Source organism: Kogia breviceps, chromosome 1, assembly GCF_026419965.1.
Source record: "Kogia breviceps isolate mKogBre1 chromosome 1, mKogBre1 haplotype 1, whole genome shotgun sequence".
NCBI lineage: Eukaryota > Metazoa > Chordata > Mammalia > Artiodactyla > Physeteridae > Kogia > Kogia breviceps.
In genome coordinates, this window is record NC_081310.1 from 14,386,062 (window position 1) to 14,401,617 (window position 15,556).

The 15,556-nt window shown below is 36.4% G+C and overlaps 1 protein-coding gene across 1 annotated transcript in view; it reads right to left on the reverse strand.

Annotated features, from left to right (window-relative positions):
• The window catches only part of USH2A (usherin), an 833,496-nt gene that overhangs the window by 570,546 nt on the left and 247,394 nt on the right, over positions 1-15,556 (reverse strand). The window contains exons 17-20 of the mRNA XM_059039022.2: positions 8,800-9,294; positions 7,484-7,753; positions 5,733-5,902; positions 768-912 (exon numbers count right to left, since the gene is read on the reverse strand). Coding sequence (XP_058895005.1) covers positions 768-912; positions 5,733-5,902; positions 7,484-7,753; positions 8,800-9,294 — 1,080 coding nt within the window. The remainder of the gene's footprint in view (positions 1-767; positions 913-5,732; positions 5,903-7,483; positions 7,754-8,799; positions 9,295-15,556) is intronic.

A 15,556-nucleotide genomic window follows, 5' to 3' on the forward strand; every position in this document is an offset into this window, starting at 1 on the left:
TGCTTTTTGCCATTCACCTAGGAGTCTCTTAACCTCCTCACCTCTGGACATTTCCTTAAAAAGCACCAGGAATCTAAGCCTTGTTGGATGCTGACAGAAAAACTGATTTGAAAATATCCTAAATGGTAAGTGATTGGGTTACATAGGTGTTAATAATACATGTAATCAAGTTTGTGTGAACCTAATTTGTCCTAAGTGAAGCAAGCAAAACATTATACAAACTATTTCCTGGTAAGATTATACATGATAACAAGTTGTTATTTCAATTTTATGTACTTAAGAGCTTCATATTCATAATAAACAGATTAATAAGCACACTACTGCCTATCCAATAAAGGCAAAATATGACGCCAGGGCAACCCAGTAATTTCTGGATGTCTGCTGTTAGCTCCATGGGGCAGGAGGGGATAGACCAAATCGCACACACACAAAAATTAAGGCTGAGAGGAGGAGTATTCTGAGTCCTCAGAAGAAGCCCGCTAAACACTGCAAACAATTGTTGGGGCACCTTTAGGACTCAGGGTGGTGGGAGCTGTGTACTCACTCTGCATCTAGTTATGTTTCTTATGATGACACAGTTGCAACCCAGGAATGTTCAGGGCTCTTAAGTTTCTTTTTCTGTTCAACTATGACAAGGTCAGTAGCAATCAGGGTTAGTGAGGGAGAAGGAGAAAGCAGAAAAGACCAATAGTAAGTCCAGACTAGAGAAGGTATTGAGCTTTGTAGGTGTTTTGTTTATAAACACACAATATATTTTTCATGCTTACCTGCGGCTAAAGTCCGTCCTGCTCCCGAAGCACTGGTTATACAACCAACTGAATTGCAGAGAGAAAGAGTAAAGTTATATATCCTATAAGGTTGGAGTCCTTTCACAATATAAGACAGTTCTTGGGATTTAGCAGTGTACAACACCTGTGAAGCAAAAAAAAAAAAAAATAAAAAAGTCAGATAATAGATAATCAGTGGGAAAAATATTAGCTTGACAAGCAAAGTTCCAGGAATTCTGACAGAGGGAATTACTGCCCGCCATGATTAGGAAAAGGGATATTTTTGAAGGGCCTCAACAAGCTAGGATTTAATTGATAATTGTACAATCACACTGCTTTATGAGGTAATAATCCAGTTCCTGAGTGGATAAATGAGGAAACCGAGTTATTGCCTCATAAAGCAGCATGGTGGTGCAGTTCGTGTCACTGATGGTACAGATAAAGAATGGTGACACTGTCACTGTTATCGTGAAAAAGTCCAAATAAAACCACGGGGCTTGGCCAAAATGAACCCCGTGCAGTAATGCCCACATGCTAGTTGATGGAGCTGGTACAGAGAGATGTCACTATGTTAAATCAATCCCATCATTTGCTTTAAAAAAAAAAAAAAAAAAAAAAGCCACAGGAAGAAAAAGGGAAAAAAAGGAAAGATTACTGAGCACCCACATGAAGTCAATTCTCAATTATCTTTCTTGTACAACTGAGCATAAGCAGATTGATCAAACAGTTACATTTTGTTTTGAAATGCTGTCTTTATCACACATTTTCAAATGAAAATAGCAGATTTGAGCAAAGGAGACTCTGTGGTCCATAAACAAGTAATTAAACAATAAACACTGAGAGCTTGTCCTGTCATTATAACTAGAATTGATCAAAAGCAACCATGTAAATTTGCTTAGTCTGTAGATACAAAGACCACTGGTGATTATATTCAGGAAAAAAGAGTCATTAAAACGGATAGTCTGACAGCAAGCATGAGTACAAAGCTATTTTTCTAAGGTATATCGATATACATCCATATCAAATAATCTTCCATAAATGTAAATACTACAGGTAACTGTAAAGATTAATAACATTTGGAGTCAATCTCTAGATTTTGTCTTCCCTTTAGGAGTACAATAAAATTCATTTGGAATATGTGCCTGGGTACTGAATTTAAAATTTCATAAACTGAGTAGTTCTAGAAAGCAATGTGTTTGGAATATAAATTATATTGCTTACATAACATTTTTCAGCAATAAAGGTGACTTTGGAGATTAAAAATATCTAGGAATAATTTTAAACACTGGTACCATTTTCTTGCAATTACATTTAGAAATCAGAAAAGCATCAAACACTGAATTATTAATCCTTTTTCCAATTTTAAAGTGGCTACTTAGGTTCTGAAGATATAAACTTTTTTCTTGTGTGCAATGTGATTTAAAATTTTCTAAGAAAAATAAAACTTTGAAATGAGTAAATCTTACTTAATATTGCTATAAGATTTATCTTATTTAGCAAAATCTTGATGGGATTTAATGTAGATTTTTAGAAAATGAAATTGTTTTTAAGATAAAATACATTAAGGTATTTCTTATTTAATTTAAAAAATTGAAGCATTTTTAAACAAATTATTCTTTGTCTCAGAACACATCAAGAGGGAGGGGATGAACAATATGGAGGTTCCTTAAAAAACTGAAAATACAACTACCATACGACCCAGCAATCCCACTACTGGGCATAATTCAAAAAGAGTCATGTACCACAATGTTCATTGCAGCTCTATTTACAATAGCCAGGACATGGAAGCAACCTAAGTGTCCATCAACAGATGAATGGATAAAGACGATGTGGCACATATATACAATGGAATATTACTCAGCCATAGAAAGAAACGAAACTGAGTTATTTGTAGTGAGGTGGATGGACCTAGAGTCTGCCATACAGAGTGAAGTAAGTCAGAAAGAGAAAAGCAAATACTGTATGCTATACATATATATGGAATCTAAAAAAAAAAAATGGTCAAGAAGAACCTAGGTGCAAGATGGGAATAAACACGCAGACGTACTAGAGAATGGACTTGAGGACACGGGGAGGGGGAAGGGTAAGCTGGGACAAAGTGAGAGAGTGGCATGGACATATATACACTAGCAAATGTAAAATCGATAGCTAGTGGGAAGCAGCCACATAGTACATGGAGATCAGCTCGGTGCTTTGTGACCACCTAGAGAGGTGGGATCAGGAGGGTGGGAGGGAGGCAGACGCAAGAGGGAGGGGATATGGGGACATATGTATATGTATAACTGATTCACTTTGTTATAAAGCAGAAACTAACACACCATTGTAAAGCAATTATACTCTAATAAAAATGTTTAAAAAAAAAAGAGGGAGGGGATATGGGGACATATGTATATGTATAACTGATTCACTTTGTTATAAAGCAGAAACTAACACACCATTGTAAAGCAATTATACTCTAATAAAAATGTTTAAAAAAAAAAGAGGGAGGGGATATGGGGACATGTGTATGCATATGGCTGATTCGCCTTGTTGTGCAACAGAAACTAACACAGTATTGTGAAGCAATTATACTCCAATAAAGACCTATTTTTAAAAAATTTTCAAAAGAACACAAAATGAAATGTAATAAAGATAAAATGTAGACTAATATTAATTTTGATGAAATTTTACTTCTTCTCTACATATAGTTGTTATAAATTACATGATTTTTAAGAAACACTTATCCTAGAGCTTGGGGCATGTAAAATCATCACTCAGATAAACTGTGTCTTTATCATGTACATAGACTCATCTTAACAAGTCTTAAAGGATGTATCTAATTGAAAGTTTTTTGTGGGATTAATCTTTAAAGAGGTGAGAAGAACTTTGTAGGAGTTTAAAATACTACAATGATAATAGCACCACTTCTATATATGTCTTCTACCACATTCTTAGGTAAAGATCCTTTAACAGTTATTTTTACAGTGGGCTTTCCCCAGAAATTTTGGCTATTTATTTACCAAGATTATAACAAGACATGCTCAGGTCAGTGTGGATACAAATTTAATTGTTGAGAATATAAAAAAATTTGACTTTGCCACTTGTGATTTCACTTTCTTGAATATATGATTAGGTAGATGATTATTTGCAGGAGAGGGTGTAAGAGAGCGAATAAAGTGACATATCTATATCCCTATTTTAATTCAGCCACAAAGAAAAGACTTTTAAACAAACAAAAGATTTATATACATAAATTTTGTCAATATAAAAAAATATTTTCCTGCCCCACTGAATATTTTATCAAATGTAATGTAGCCATATCTCATTAATAATAATCACTAATAATAACAATATCTAATGTTTGTTAAGCTCTTTAAGCTCCACAAAAACTGTATAGATAAGCAGAAATTGTTTTCCCATTTTACACATGAATAATATCTGAAGCACAGAGATGTGTGATATGGCAAGTAATTGGTAAAAGCAGGAAAAAAACAAGTTGATTTCTGGGATGTGCTGTATAAACTATGGGTTTTTTTGTTTTTCTTATCTTAGTTTCTTGGAATACAGTATTATAATACAAGTAACAGCCAGAACGCATAATATGCTGTGCAAGCTGGTAATCCAAACCCACATGTCATCCACCATTCTGACACTGCTGGCTCAATCTCAGCTCCTACCTATGACTCCTTGGAGGACCCTTAAGACTTGTGAGAGTAGAAAAATGTGGTTTGGTTTGCAGATGGGTTGTCTTAGTATGTGGTTAATGAAGTCAAAAATGGGTGCTGGCTGCTCTATAGCTCCATTCAGGGATGGTCCTAAAACCCAGCAATAAAAAGAAATCCTTTCAATGGGCAAAACTTCAGGTAGTACACCTGGTCATTTATTCTGTGTGGAAAGGGAAGGGTTCCTGAATTATATGGTTGTGGTTTGGTTGTATTGAACATGGCCGTAAAAGAAAAAGGACTAGAAAATCAAGAACTAGGATGTTTAGGGAAGAAGAATGTGGATAGGCCCATGGGACAGGGCATCAAGTAAGTGTGAAGATCTTTTCATGTCCTGTTAATGTCCTCCAAAGAGCATCTTCCTCAGAAGAGATGCTAAACAGCCAAGTATGCAGAATGACTCGTCCAGTTGACGTCAGCTGGTCTTTGTCATTGGTCACTCTTATGCTGATAGGAAGGACACTGGTCACACCATAAACTGGAGGGTAACAAGAGCCTCTTATCCTCCAGGATTATTATACATATCAAATGAATTAGGCTAGTACACAGTAAAGCCTCAGTAATTGTTACCTATGATCATTATTCTCATTACTGCTGGCTGTATATAACTCACTAGAAGGAAATATGTCACTACATATCCCAAACCTTGAACATGTTCACAACCTTTGCTATAAGCTGTGATAAACTGCATCCCTCAGAATTTATTCTTAGGAAATAGAAATATGCAAAATGTACATATAAGATGTTCTTATCAATGTCATTTAGATTTCCAAGAGAATTAATAAAATAGACATATCAATTGATTGTGGATTGGTTGAATCATTATTGTGTACCCAGATAATATGATAGTACACAGCTACTGAATGTCAGCTTCTTGCAAGATATTTAAGGATATATGCTAAGTGGAAAAAGCAGATTTCATGAAACAAAGTTATACCAACTTTATTTCCATATACCCTTATATTAGGAAAACATGAGTGATATAAGTATTTGGAGCCTTGTATACATAAATATCTTATTAAGAAACGAATGACCCTTTTAAGGTTTATATGGGGTTGGCCAAACACTTCATTCGGTTTTAAGTAAAAATAAGACATATTTTTCATTTTCACCAAGAAATTTATTGAATGTATTCATTAACTGAGCAAACTTTTTGGCCAACCCAATACAAATGAAAATTCTGTCAGAATTCTGCAAATACAGAAAATGTCAATATGAAGACATAATTCAATTCTGAAAGGTCATTAGTTGAAAATAACAATACCTGTGAAAACACCACCGGACTAGATTGTTGAGGTGATTGTTCAGAAACCATACTGACGTTATACCCCACAACTTTTCCTCTTGTTACATTATCTGCTGGCATCTCCCAGGACACATTGAGCGAGTATGGTGACAGGGCGGAGACTGAAGGAGGGGTCATGAATACAGGCGCTGTTAACAACAACAATAACAACAGCCAAAACAATGAACGCCATATTCACAGGTTTTGAACCTGAATTCACACATTTATCTTAGTTTCTGAAACACCTCACTCCTTACATAATATTCTAATTTTTAAAAATCAAAGAAGATGCTGGTGTGTATAAAAGCTACTCACTTATTTTTATATCTGCAAGGATGTTCTCCACCTTCACATTACTAACAAAGATATTTTCCATTTACAAAATTAAAAAATAGGAATTTGTGTTCATAAGGGTAACCAGTAGATAGCTGGGGAGGAAACCATAGGTCTTATGACGTCTTTGAAAGGAGAAGCCACAAAAACAGAATACGTCTCAGTCCACAAAGTTTAGAACAATGCATAGTGACATATTGGACTTCTTATGTAAAGAAGTAATTCACTGAGCTCCTGGGAGAATATTACTCTTTAGAAAGAGGGAAATTGAAAATGTTCTAAATAACCCCAAAGAAATTCAAAAAGTTTTCAATAAATCTGGATTGAAATGTTCAGGGACGTACACACATACATTCTCCCCCTGCCATCCTTGAGATCTTAATATGGTTTTTAAATGTGCTAACCAAAGGTGTATTATCAAAGGACCTCATTGCACTTTCATTAGCCAGTGACCCATACGATTATGAGGGTCCAGTATTGCTGTTTCATCCATTACTTTTCATTTCTGACCTTGACTTTCCCCTTCCGGAATGCCATGGCTCATCACTTGTGCTATCATGGCCCTATTATTTGGACAAGATGGCTGGGAGTCATTAAGAGATGCTCAAGCACAATGCACATTTTATTCATGAAATGATTCCCTTGGACATCAAACTTGAAGCTACCCTTACCCTCCACAGTCCTAACAGATCCAATTTAAATCGGGACTTGGGTTTCTTTGGATATCTATAGATCAAAGCATAACAAAAGTGTAGTTTTTTTGTCAAGGGCTCATGAAATTTGAAGTGTTTATAATATAAAGAATGAGATGGAGAATTAAAAATATCTCATTTGCCTTAGTAAAGCTATCTTAAGAAAATTAAAGCTTTTCACCATCTTTCCTTACCATATTGCCAACTGCTTATAAACACATTTGTGAATTATAGATTTTGATGTCTGGGATTATATTTTAAGGTACAATTTGGTACCTAAACTATTTGTTTTGGAAAGAGAAAGAAAAACAAAAACAGATTTGTGAAACTGGTAACAGTTATCTCTTTCACTGAACATAAATTGTACTGAATTTGGAGCAAGATGGGACATATGGCTAGCCCACTTCAGGACTGGAAACCAATTGCTATTTTTGACAAACATTCCCAAAAGACTATAACTACAGTTAAGTCATTTTTGTGCCTTGAAGTAACAACTAAAACATTATTTTTTTTCCCTAGAACTTACAGCAAGAACTTTGTGACCTTGAGTTATCTATGAAACCAATGTATGCATTCAATATTTCCTTGGTTTATGTAAATGTACAGCTCTTGCTTTTCGAATGTATTTAGTGCTGTTGACTTTAATTTGAGGCAATATTTTCATTCAGGAGTTTCCAAAGTAGAGTTCAAAGCATGAGTCTTCACCTGATTCTCCCGTTCTTCCTGTGCTCCAGGCAGAAGACACACTCCCAGCCATGTTCACAGCTAAGACTCTAAACTTGTACTTGGTGTACGGCTCCAAGCCAGTGATGACTGTGGTTAGTTCGGGAGGTTCTAATGCATTTTCATTGGCTGATTCTGCAAGTGGGTAAGGACTGAGCCAGCCACTGCTCTGAAAAACTTGACTTTCTGCTGACCTGGTTTCTCCATTAGATCTCAGTCTTTTCATGTATAGTTCATATCTTATAATTATGCCTAGAAAAGTGAAACGGTGAACAAAGAGGACTTATTAGACAAATGGGCTATTTTAGGGGTGAGGTGATGTTAGGTTATGTGAAGAGTCCTGGCTTTCCTTGTTCTTCTGACTCAACTACCTGTCTATTTTCTTGGTAATCCACATGATAGGTACTTACTAAAAAAAACAAAAACAAAAACAAAAAAACCTAGAAGTTGATACCTACATGAATGCATGAAATATTACTGAAAAGCATATTCATGGAAAACGAAAACAGCACAAAAGTGTACAAACACAAAATAACTATAATTTACGATAGGTAAATTCAATATTTTTCAGGACGATTGGTCATAATTTCTACTAAGAATGGCTATCTCTTTTTGGAAATTTGATCACTGTACCTTCAATTTATAGAGTTTCAAATTTGGGGATTTTAATTTGATTATCTGCTTAACATAAGCCTTGTTTACATAAATATTAGAATATTACAGTTCACTTCCACCTAGTTTTATCAAGTAACTTAAAAATCCTAAGAAAAAAGCTTTTGTTATAATACGTACATGATATTAAATTACTAAAAATCTGTGACTGTGTGCTGGCCTGTATAACCAGGGGTTCAATTATATAAGCCCCAAAATTAACTTAATGGAGTCAGCTAGCTTATATACATATTTTTTGTATTATTTCATATCTTTTTCTTGCTTAAAAGAAAATTTACTGCTTATGGGTGCCCTAACTTGTGACACAGTCAAATATAATGCATTTCCTAAGTGAGTTTCAAATTAGAAACATCATTTGTGTTATGGCAGATGTCACTAAGAGCAAAGATAATATTAGCCTTCTAGGGGGCAATTTAAATGAGTGGAATTTGTTATTAGATTAAAGAAATATACTTATTCTACTAACCAGGACAAATAGTATATCTTTAGAAACTGTTTCCCAATTATGACATCATGCAGTTATAAAAATGGAAATGGTTGTCAGAATCTTATTGCACAATTCCAAATATCCAGATTCTCCTTTATGTTTTACTCAAGAATGGGAAATCTAGGCCTTGAATTCCTACCATTTGGTTCCATCGGTGGAGCCCATTCTACGTGAAGCTCTGTGGAACTGATCTTCCGCACTTTGGGTGGACCCAGCCTTCGGGGAGGTGCCTGGGCTGTGGTCACTGTCAGAGGGGTGCTTTGTAAACAGCCCCCACTAGTACACGCCTGTACAGCAAAACGGTATTTGGTGTATGGAACCAGATTCCAGACGGTAGCGGTGGTTTCAGGACCTTCATAGGGAACACAGGGCTGGATGCCATCTAGAGGAGCACAGGACAAAATATATTTCTCGATAGGACCAGAATGATTTGAAGGTACAGCCCAGGTAAGTGTCACAGAGTCTGAGCTAATAGGACTGATATAACTTAAGTTCAGGCTTCCCTCTGGGGCCCCTGGTTTTGTCCTGTAGGTGACAGCTGCACTCCTTGTTGAACCACGCAAGCTGCTGGTCTCGAGGTAATAGGAATAGGAGGTATATGGTGACAGCGCAGTGTCTAAGAAGTACTGAATATCTGAAATTTTTTAAAAAAAGAAAAGAGTTACATTTTACAAGTTGGCAAGGAAACATTTCTAATTATTTTTCTGTTATATAACATAACTACATTAAACTATACCAATCCACTCTTTTGAATAAAAGTATGGTTCATATTTTTAAAAATTGAGAGGAAGCAAATACTGGTTACTTTTACTGTGTAGTACAATATAAGAAAAGTGCCTTTTGTAATGACGCATATTTAGAAGTTAAGCTTTTGTTTTGTTCTTTATATGATACAGCATCCTTTTTATAGAAGGTATAAGAGAGTCCTTGCAAATTCTCTGAAAGAGAAATAACTAGATTTCTTAGAGTAATCAGATTGTTTTTTAGACACTGATACACTAGACCAAGGGTTGGCAAACTACTGTCACAGGCCAGGTCTGTCACCGAGCCAACATCTTGACTAGAGCCTCTTCTGAATTTCCAACCCATGGAAACTGTGAAACTATAACTGATTATTGTTGCTTTAAGCTGCTATGTTGTAGACACAATTTGTTATCAGCAACGGAGAACTCACACAATTCTAGACAAGAAGAATTTGAAGAGAGAGAAGGAGGTAGAAAAAGGAGGTAAAAGAAAAGAAAATGACAGCGAGTGGACATGATCAGGCATATGCCTGGAACTTTCCATTCTCTAAGGGAAAGGGACAGAGAGTGTAAGTCAGGATTGTGAAACATACAAATGCCAGTGCAGCTGCCACCCACTCCCTCCTGGGACCATGTGTGCGGGGGAAGGGTGAGGAGAGGCCCATAATGCAGCAGGTGCCCTATACTGGTAGGCAGATGCAGCATATTTAAGTACTTAAAGAAAAATAGTTAAGCACCTAGCGTATGGTTTTAATCCACAGGATCGCATGGTTTCCAGAGTGATGAGGCTGCTGTGTTGAGATCCAGCAACGAATAACAAGAGCCCAGGGGAGGCTGAGATAGCAGGGTGTTCACGAAGACCTAAACAAGATGAGGATGAACACGTGTTTCCGAGCTTTATGCACTGGCTGTTGATGCCATGAGAATGGCGAGAGCACTACCTCTCAAACGAGCCAGCGTCCTCTGACATTTCTGCAGAAGCAAAGGGCCACGGGAAACTGTCCTTCCCCCGAATGCTTTCACGATGGTGGGGGAAAGGGAATAATTAAAGACTGAACAAGAGTGAATTCTATAGATTGAACGTTGTATCCTCCCCCAAACTCATATGCTAGAAACCTAATGCCCAAGGTGATGGTATTAGGAGGTGGGGGGACTTTGAAAAATGATGACGTCATGAGGGTGGAGTCCACACACGGGATTAGTACCCTTGCAGAAGAGGCCCCAGAAAAAGCCCTCATCCCTTTCACCATGTGAGGACGCAGCGAGAAGTTGGCAGACTGCAACCCCGAAGGGGACCGTCATCAGAACCCAACCATGCTGGCACCCTGACCTTGGACTTCTAGCCTCCAGAACATTGAGAAATAAATTTCTGTTGTTTAGAAGCCACTCCGCCTGTGGTATTTTGTTACAGCAGTCTAAACAGACTAAGACAGTGACCATCTGAGCGAAGGGTTATTTTGACATTCTGTTACATACGTCATTGCAAATTCTTCATGAAAATATGCTGACTATCAGACTAGCGTCCAATCAGGTCACAGAGAGCACAGAGTAATCTGAACAAGGAAAGCTGAATACGAAGAATGATTGATTACAAAAGGGTTTTACTTACTTAGGGGACCAGAAATCTCTAAAGAATGCAGAAAGAGAAGAGATAGAGACAGGGAAAAGTCACTACCCCCAGGGCTGAAGCAGAGCACCTAGGGAAGGAACAGAACTGGAAGAGATAAGACCTGGGATGAGACCAGACTTGGGTGGACAGGGTGCAACCGTGGCCCACTTGATGGTGAAGTTCGCTGAGGTTCCATGAAGGCAGAACTCCCTTGGAACCTGGCCTCTAGCACCTCAGGTGCTCTACGACAGAACTTACAGAGAAAACAAACTTACTGGCAGAGTGCCAAGGAAAGCTGCCCATGATGAGAGGCTGCACCATGGAACTCACTGGAAAGCCACCGTCTGCGGTACTAGGGGAAGATGCCACCTGGGCAGCAGAAGAATTTACTGGGACTTCCGTGCACTGTCTTCTCGGGTGAATCTTGTAGAACTCACTCTTATGGGGCCAGAGCTTGGGAAAGCTACCCTTTGGGGTCCTGGGAAAAAGCTGCCCAAGGGTAGCTTGGCAGTTGTGTATGGCTGAACATCACTTGTTGAGTGATCTCCTGAGAGGGGTGCACACCACAACCAGGAAGAGAAACCTCCATCTCCTGCAGGATCCCTCCAACACCCTCTACTGACAGAGTGCGACATCATACCAGCTAGTAAAGGAGAAATGTTTACAGGTTCCGGCTCCATTACCACAGAGCAGGCAATGAAGCCAAGGTTTGAAACGGAGAGGCAACAGATTGATAACTTGTGCAAGTATACACTGAAAAATCTTCTATGAGACCATGATCTTTAGCCATTTCTTGGGAAACATATAAAATGACTGATGTGTTATCTATAATAGGAAATGTTTATGTAAATTAAAGTTGAATTTCTTTATGAGTTATATTAGTCTAATATTACATTAATAGGATTCTAATATTATATAGTTACTTAAAACAATAGTGAAGAAGACCATACAGCAACATGAGAAAAAATATGAAATGTAATACTGCATAGACTTGATTATTATGCAAAATAAACTGAAGTACATATTTTCCCAGAAATTTTCCAAAACGAAATTCGTTTTGGCACTAGAATGCTGGAATTGTGATGCTTTCATTTCTTTTTCTTTTAAATTTTCTTAATTGGATATACCACTTTTATAATAAAAAGTTATACAAATTCAAATCAAAATCAGGTGTTTAGAGAAATTCCTGCACAAGAACATCATGAAATTCCTCTTTAGAGATGCACTGAGTCACAATATTGGCTGACCCCAGCCCCCGTGTGTGGCGTTCTCCCTAAAGTACCACCCACCAGAGCGACATGGAACTGTGCAAGTTGCCTGAATTAACCTTATTTTCTCACACACCTTCATGCCTTGTCTTGTACAATTTCTTCCATGAGAGTAATTCTTCCTCTACTGTGGTATCTGGTTAATTCACCTCACATCACCTGCTTCTGTGAAACTTTCAATGGTTCTCAATCACTATCTCTGCCCTCACAGGCATGGATGCTTTTTACCCCTCCTCCACTTATAGGATACTCAGAAATATTCTAAAAATATTTCTTAATACTCTTAAGTCTATTCTGGTACAATATTTAATATACTACTTTGTAATCTTGGTTTATTTATCTATATCTCTTTTCAATAATGAAAACTGTTCCTTCCATCCTTGTATTTCGAGTGGCTGGTACCATTCCTGGTCTGCAGTAAGCAGTTCACAAAGAATGAATGAATGATTCTTCATATACCTATTTTTTTTCTAGGAAATAGTATTAAGAGCCTTATAGTAAAAAACATTGATTTTCATCTATTCTGTTTTCATTCTTATCCCCTGCTTATATTTTCTGGGTTTTCTTAGGTTTATTTCTCTCAGAGGTAACTGAACCATCTTACCCTTGTTACATTGATCCTTTAATGTGGTATAGAATAATAAATGATAATGACATTAAAGGTAGAAATGAAATCCCAGAGTTCACTAAGATACAATGTTGTCTAAAACTCTCATCTTAAACTATGTTAATGTCCCTAGTGACGTAAGCAATGGTCACACGTAGAAATAATCTTCCTCTAGTTTCCCTGTGAAAGCATTTCCCTGTAGTAACATTTAAGGACTATCCCCCCACTCATGGTGACCCAAAGGAGGAAAGATTTAACTGATTGTGAATTTGAGAGGAAAAAAAAGCAAAGCATCCTCAGCCCACTGATTTCTTTTCTAATCTGTCTTCCTGCAGGAGAAAAGGTATATTCTCCAATCGGGCTTCTATTAATAATGATGATGATTTTTATTTTTCATTTCCATCTTATAGATGGAATCCTTATGTCTAGTTCCCCTTTAGTTTCACAATCAAGTAGGAAAAAATAATATGATTTACTGACCACCCCTTAAAACTTCAATACTATCAAAAGTGTGCTATTTCCTACAATAGCTGTTCTCTTCACCCCTATAACACACAAAATACCTATTGGCAACCCTAATTGTGGCTGCAGGGGAGATAATATTAGGTGCTGATTATGTACAACCCCCACTGTGCTAACTTACACCTTTCTCTTCTACTCTTGAAAACTAATTAGGATGCAAAATGAGTGAAATGTTACCTAGGGAAACCACTGACTATAACTTAACTTCCTTTTAAAAAGTTATTTATAAACTTTAAAATTATTCCATCATTATTAGAAGGTATTACTAAGATCAAATAATTTGCAAGCTCTAAAAATGAAAATACTGGTGTGTTATGATCTTAGGTTGGAAACTACTGCCCTGGAGAATCCCTTAGTGCATCAGGCCAGCTAGGAAAAGTTTTATTCTAACAAGGAAATCTATAATGGTCTCAACCAAATGGTCAAACTTGCTTGGAAGACACACTATTAATTTTCTTTGAAACGTTCAACGATTTTCCACCTATAATTACAAATGCCTTTATTTAACCCAAAGATTTGTGTTCATCCGACTGGATATAAGTACTGTTTCCTCTTCATATTACGCATGCTATCCACACACTGGAAATAGAGTAATAAACATGAGGGTATTATTAGAATGATACAAAATTCTGACAGCATTAACCAATTGTGCTTACCGTTCAAATGCCATCATGCAGATAATTTGCATATCATTAATTATAGTGATTGTCAAGAAATGCCAGAAGTGGCATTTTTTTAATGAAAAATAAGGATTTAAGAAATAATACCTGTTTAATAGGATTATATAAATTTCTGATTAGTGAACGAGCACACATGTATTATGTAAGAGACTGTTATTTGGATTCTATATTAGTGCAATCATGAAAAAGAGCCAGAGTGCTGTACTCACACGTAACGTTCTATAAAATAGATCACTATATGTTACTATGTAAAACATGCCTCTGGGTTGAAGGGTATAATCGAGGTTTAATTTTACTATTGAATTAACCTATATGGAAAAATAGAGTGACCCTAATATACAACTTAAGAAATAATTCAACCAGTAATAGTGTCATCTTCAAAATCACTTTCAATATTTTAATAACTCTCTCTTCTTCTATCACAAAAACTTAAGTTTCAGGACACCTGGATCATGCTGATATTTGGAAGAAAATAAACATTCTAGTAGCAGGTTTTTAGGATGCTTTGCCAACATGGCAGATGTAGACAGATGTTCCTTTCCCTTTGCAATCTGCATTATAAAGTTCAGAGCTTCCATTAACTTCAAAGAAGACTAGGAGTACTGAAGAGACATTTAGAGTTAACACAAAGTACTGAATGTAATGACATAAGTCATACAGAACTGGGTGCAAAATGTAACCTACTATAATATATACAAAACACAACTGTATGCTATGCAAAAGTTGTAACGCCGATCAATATGTCAAAACAAGGCACCTTCCTAATCATTTTCAGAAAGATTATGGAACTTCAGTGTTTTTACATAGCTTTATATACTTTTCTAATTAATTAATCATGTTAAACTAGAATTTGGAAAACTGGGTCTTAAACAAAGAGAACACCATGGAAACCTGAATTGGAATCACTGTTCCAATGTTTCTTAAACTAGTTTCTTAAACTAGCTTGTAGCTACACATGAGCAAAGCAAACATCAGAGAAGACAGGGCTGGAAGAAAATTTCCAAGTTTTCCTTCTGTCTTTAGGGAAAAAGTATCCTAAAACATCTGAGTAAATGTTTTTAAAGATAATGGGTCTAAATAGTTTGATTTCTACAAGCTCCTTCAAAATCTTCATAATAGTTACAGGTACAAAGATAGTCTTCATGGTTTGTTCACATCTTTCTTCTCTCAATTTAGTTCCATGTTGCTGGGTTTTACCTCTGTGGAAAGGGCAATGTACGCATATAATTATACTATTTGCTTGAATGTTAGGACTCTGATTTCCCTTTTTGAAAAGTCCATTTTTCAACCTGAGAATTTAAAATGTGAACCCCTTATAATAGAAATATTTGATAAATTTTCTATAATCCTTATACCCAGAAAAATGATAGACCAGTTTGTTGTAAGTCTTCCAGTATTTTTATATATTTTAAATTAAAATATAATTCATAGATTATTTTAATATCTTTTAGTTACCTTAAACAGTAT